This window comes from Elephantulus edwardii, unplaced genomic scaffold, assembly GCF_000299155.1.
Source record: "Elephantulus edwardii isolate Elephantulus edwardi_28Jun2011 unplaced genomic scaffold, EleEdw1.0 scaffold00599, whole genome shotgun sequence".
NCBI lineage: Eukaryota > Metazoa > Chordata > Mammalia > Macroscelidea > Macroscelididae > Elephantulus > Elephantulus edwardii.
The window spans coordinates 145726-151631 of NW_006400349.1; the positions used below are offsets into that span (position 1 = coordinate 145726).

The window sequence follows — 5906 nt, forward strand, 5'->3', positions numbered from 1 at the left end:
GAGGGTGAAGCCAGAATGCTCCTTGGAGTCAAGGATTCTGAAGCTTCGTCTGACATACTTTGGGCATGTTGCAAGGAGAGACTGGTCCTTGGAGAGGGACATCATGTTTGGCAGAGTGGAGGGGCGGCGAAGGAGAGGAAGACCTTCGATGAGATGGATTAATTCTGTGACTGGAGAGGTGGGAATAAGTGCATTTGCATTTGAGATGGTTCAGTTGGCACAGGATAGAACGTTTAGAGCTCTTGTACATAGGGTCGCTATGAGTCACAAACGACTCGATGGCACATAACAACAATAACACAGAACTTTGTGACTGTGCTGAAGAAGGTCCTCATAAGGTCTAGCTAAAGGCAACAAAAACTGTTCTGAATAACGAACTGTATCTAGTTTCTGGTTCTGAATTTTAACCCATTTCTTACTTAATAAACTTCACCATGATGAGTACTTATGAGTACTGTGTGGCCATTGCAATGAATTATCAAAACAAGGAGAAGTAGAAAGTCTTGTGGGAGGGACAATTTTGTTAGAATTATTAAAATAAATGAAGAAAGGTATGTCTGATGGCTTCTTCAGAGGAATCAGCCTTGGCTCTTGATGCTGATAATGATTCTCATATTGTTATGTGCTGTCAGGCTGCCTGTGACTCATAGGGACCTTAAGTACAATATAGTTCTGAAGCTTGCCCTGTCCTAAGCAAGTCTCACTGACTCTGACACACCTATCCCTATTGCCCTAGCTACTGTATCAATCCCTCTTATCTGGGGTCTTCCTCTCCTGCACTGTCTGTCCCCCCTTCTGAGCATGATGTCCTTTTTCAAGGATAGGTCCCTCCTGGCCATGTGCCCAAAGTATGTGAGATGGAGCTTCAAAATCCTAGCCTCCAAGGAGAAACTTGGTTTAACCCTCTTTAAGACAGATCTGTTTGTTTTTCTATGTTCAAGAATCTTCTCAAGCACCACAACTCAACGGCATCTCTTTTGTCATCCTTAGTCATTGTCAAGCCCTAAGGAGGTCAGATAGTGCACCTGTACTATTGTTATATCCCTCCAATGGAGGCAAAGAGGATGATACTGTTGGAAATCAGGTCAGCCTTTTAAATGTTAACTTGTCCTGTCTTGATTTATAAAAAAATTGTGGCAAAGTTAGAAAGAAAAAATAATCAAATACACAGATAGCACATAAAGATCCAGTTAAGGTGCTTATAGAGTTTTGAGTAATAAGGAATTAATTTTAGAAGGAAACTGTGACTACTTAAAAAACAAGCCTTGACACAATTGTTCAAAATTTGGCTGTTAGCTGAAAAGACTGATCATTTGAAACCACTTACAGCTCTGCAGAAGACTTGGTGAATACAGTAAAGATTAACACCTGAGGGGAGAAACAACTATGGGGTCTTTCTACTTTGTTCTACAGGGTCATTGTGAGCCAGAATCAATTTAATGATACATAGCATGATTACTCAACAAGGAAGGTTGTGTTATTTGCAAAACACAGGTTATTGACGGGTCTTCCTCTAATTCTTTTGCCACTTCTCTTCATAGCGTCCAGGTTCTCAGAAAATTTGCTCAGCATACAGATTGGATAGGTATGGAGAGAGAATACAACCCTGACACATTCCTTTCTCAATTTTAAAACATACAGTGTTCCCCCGCTCTCTTTGCACAACAGTCTCCTGGTCTGGATATAGTTTCCACACAATTAAATGCTCTGGGACTCCTGTTCTTCTTAATGCCAGCCACAACTTGTTATGATCCATGCAATCAAATGCCTTTGCAAAGTCAATAAAGCACAAATTGACATTCTTCTAGTATTCCTTACTTTCAGCCAGGATCCATCTGACATAAGGGATGATGCTCCTGGTACCACAGCGTCTTCTAAATCCTACTTGAACTTCTGTTAGTTCCCTATCTATGTACTGTTCTAGCCATTTTTGAATGATCTTCAGCATTTTCTTTGCATGTGATATTAATGATATTGTTCAATAGTTTCCACATTCAGTTGGATCACCTTTATTGGGAATGGGAACATATATGGACCTCTTCCAATCCATTGATCAGATAACAGTCCTCCAAATGGCCTGGCATAGACTGGTGAACACAGCTAGTGCTGCAGCTGTTAAATGAAAGAAGTCAATTGATATTGCATTGATTCCTGAGGCCTTATTTTTTGACAGTGACGTCAATGCAGTTTCTATGTCTGCCTTCATTACTACTGGCTCCTGTTTATAAGGTACTTCCTGAAATTTGTCAGTGTCAGTCAAGGAATGTAGCCTTTGGTATGCATTGCATCTCAATGTCAAAAAAACAAAGATTCTTACCACTGGACTGAGAGGCAACGTTATTTGGGGAGGATATTAAAACTGTCAACAGCCTCATCTTGCTTGCATCCACAATTAACATTCTTGGAACCAGCAGTCAGGAAATAAGGGGAAGCACTGCACTAGGAACATCTACAGTTCAGAATCTCTCCAATTATTGTCAGTTTGAGGACCAAGGAGTGTCTGATTCAGGCCATAGGTTTTCCGATTACTTGCTATACATCTGAGAGTTGACAATGACTAAGAATGACAGAAGAATTGATGCCATTGAGCTGTGGTGTTGGAGAAGAGTACTGAACATCCCAGGGATGGCCAAAAGAACACACAGAAATGTCTTGAAGAGGATGTAGCTGGGGTGCTCTTTGGAGGCAAGAATGATGAAGCCTCATACTTTGGGCGTGTTGCTAGGAGGGGGTGGGAAGGATGGAGGGTTGACGAAGGAGAGGAAGACCATCAACCAGGTGGATTGACACAGTGGCTGCCACAACCAGCTCTTGTGTGTCAAGAAGTGTGAGGACGGCATAGAATAGAACAGGGCTCACATAGTACTTGACTCGATGGCACCTAACAAGAAGCAGTATGATTATTAATTACGCCTGGTGGTAGCGACAAGAAACCAAGTCCACAGCAACTTTGAATGATCTTGACAAATTATCTCCTGCTTTTAAACCCGAGTACTTTCTAGGAAAGTGATAACTAATATTTTAGGTCTCAGGTGAGATCATGAATAGATTGATATCAAACCCACAAGTCTCCTAGATTGAAGATACAATCTTTCCAACTAAGAAAAGAACAAAATCTGTGGCTTTTGGTTGAATTTGTTCAATGGGATGTAAAAGTGATCAGGACAGAAAAGAACTTTCTTATTTCCAAATTTCCCTTTCCCCTCATTACCCTTTTGACTGTAGGCCAGGCAATAATGATCTCCAGGTTTCTGCAATCACCCTTGTTGTTGTTAGGTGCTGTCGAGATGCAACTCGTACCAACCCTACGTTCAAGAGCCCTAAACCCTGCTTGATCCTGTGCCGACCTCATTATCTCCGACACACCTACTCCCACTATTCCAATCACTGAATTGATGCATCTCATCGAGGGTCTTCCTCTCTTGCACTGTCCCTCCACTCTCCCAAACGCTATCCCTCTCCAAGGACTGACTGGTCCCTCCTTGCAACATGCCCAAAGTATGTCAGATGAAGTTTCAGAATCCTTGACTCCAAGGAGCAGTCCCACTTCACCTTCTGTTGTTTTATCCGGTGTGGGGTGGAGTAGAGGAAGGGTAGGAAGAGATCTCAGATCATATGCCCAGAGGAAGATCAAATGGCACTGCCCTAAAGTGGGTTCCGACTCATAGCAACACATAAGATTTCTTGGGCAGTAAATGGCAATGAAAGATTTTCTCCTTGCGCAGGCCCTGGTGGATTCCAATCCTGAGCTGCAAAGCCTTTGGGTTAGCAGTGTAACTGGCTAGGGCCTATATGCCACTAGAGTTCCCTCTACCACTAAGTCTTCATGTAATCTTATCTCCTGAAAAGATAATACTCCTTTAGAATGTCATTTAAGTACCAAGTTCAGGTCATAAAAACTCACTTTATCCCTTTTGTACTTCAGATGTCATAATTCATTGACTTAAAATGGCGAGTAGTTTAGACAGTGAAAACTTTCACTTGGTAAAGCACTATCAACTCACAGGAACAATTTTACCAACAAATTGTTGGCAGTTGAGAACATTACAACTTGCTTTATCAATTAGAAAGGGACTGATTTGGTCAGAATCTCCTAATGAAAACTTGGGTACAGTCCTTTCAAGTATTGAAAACCCTTTTGTGACACTACTATTAAGTGGGAAAGAGATTAATTTGAGATCAATATCAATTTTGTGGAAATTCTTATCAACTATCAAATGGTATAAAAAACTTGTATCTAGTTGCTAAAATGGAGACTAAATTTATACAATCTTCCCCCCTTCCCCTCAAAATAGTGTCAGCTTCTTTTTTGCACAGTGAAGGTGGCTCTTAAAAGAGCCTTTGTTTTCTACTCTTGACCTTCTTATTTAGCCTTGTGGTGGCTCTCGGTCTTCTTGGGCAGCAGCACGGCCTGGATGTTGGGCAGCACACCACCCTGCGCGATGGTGACTTTCCCCAGCAGCTTGTTGAGCTCCTCGTCGTTGCGGATAGCCAGCTGCAGATGGCGTGGGATGATACGCGTCTTTTTGTTGTCGCGGGCTGCGTTGCCAGCCAGCTCCAGGATCTCAGCGGTCAGGTACTCCAGCACCGCCGCCAGGTAGACCGGAGCGCCTGCGCCCACCCGCTCGGCATAGTTGCCTTTGCGGAGTAGACGGTGGACTCTGCCCACAGGGAACTGGAGACCGGCCCTGGAAGAGCGAGTCTTAGCCTTAGCGCGGGCCTTCCCACCCTGTTTTCCACGGCCAGACATCACGTAAACAAGACTGCAAGCAGTTACTGAAGATGGGTTGTGACAGCACTTTTTATAACTACCGTAAGATGTGAAAAAGACGCTGTGTCATTGGTTAAAAAGTGAAGTTTCATCTTAACCAATGGAAGTGTGAGATTGAGGCTGACCTCTTCTGATTGGTTAGAGTTCATTTATGCTGTCACACGGGACAACCACCAATCAGACATAGGACTTTCACTCTTACCTCATTTCCTTAAGAGGTCCTCTATAAAAGAAAGAACTTCTGTATCTCCTCGCCGTTTTTCTGTTCATTGAGCTTTTGTTGTCCTAACCATGCCTGAACCTGCCAAGTCCGCTCCCGCCCCGAAGAAGGGCTCCAAAAAGGCCGTGACCAAGGCGCAGAAGAAGGATGGCAAGAAGCGCAAGCGGAGCCGCAAGGAGAGCTACTCCGTGTACGTGTACAAGGTGCTGAAGCAGGTCCACCCCGACACCGGCATCTCCTCTAAGGCCATGGGCATCATGAACTCCTTCGTCAACGACATCTTCGAGCGCATCGCTGGCGAGGCGTCCCGCCTGGCGCATTACAACAAGCGCTCCACCATCACGTCGCGGGAGATCCAGACGGCCGTGCGCTTGCTGTTGCCCGGGGAGCTGGCCAAACACGCCGTGTCCGAGGGCACCAAGGCCGTCACCAAGTACACCAGCGCTAAGTAAACTTGCTACGCTAGTGCCTTATCTCGATCCCAACCCAAAGGCTCTTTTAAGAGCCACTTACGTTGTCTATATTAGAGCTGCAAACATGTACCGTGAAGGTGGGGGATTTCGAGAGAAGGGCTTGCTGTAAAAGTACAGGACTATTAAATTTGCAGTGTTAACTCTCTATCTAGTTCTTGAGCTGGTTTTGCCTATATTGCAACTTGCCACATGTGTGTAATTTGGGAGCATGGGTGTTTAAAAAGTTTTGAATTTAAAGGAGAGATTCAAGACAAAGGTTCCTTTTTCTGGCGGGAGAATGGTTCCAGGAAGTGGGTGTGGCTTTCGATTTAGTCTGTTAGCCACAAGTCTTTGTTCCCTTACTCGCCATCAGACTTCTAAACGTTTATTACGGCTTCCAACGCCCTTCCACATTCCCAACTTTTTAGCGCAGTAGTAATAGCTTGTGGGGTGAGGGGAGTGG

The 5906-nt window shown here is 44.1% G+C and overlaps 2 protein-coding genes across 2 annotated transcripts; one reads left to right on the forward strand and one right to left on the reverse strand.

Moving 5' to 3' along the window:
• Window positions 1-4359: 4359 nt before the first annotated feature.
• On the reverse strand, window positions 4360-4750 carry LOC102875261 (histone H2A type 1-like). Its single transcript, XM_006903370.1, has one exon. The coding sequence runs from the start codon at window positions 4748-4750 to the stop codon at window positions 4364-4366; it is 387 nt and encodes a 128-aa protein (XP_006903432.1). The 3' UTR covers window positions 4360-4363.
• A 312-nt stretch (window positions 4751-5062) lies between these two features.
• On the forward strand, window positions 5063-5443 carry LOC102875667 (histone H2B type 1-K-like). The gene has a single exon (XM_006903371.1). The coding sequence runs from the start codon at window positions 5063-5065 to the stop codon at window positions 5441-5443; it is 381 nt and encodes a 126-aa protein (XP_006903433.1).
• Window positions 5444-5906: the final 463 nt, after the last annotated feature.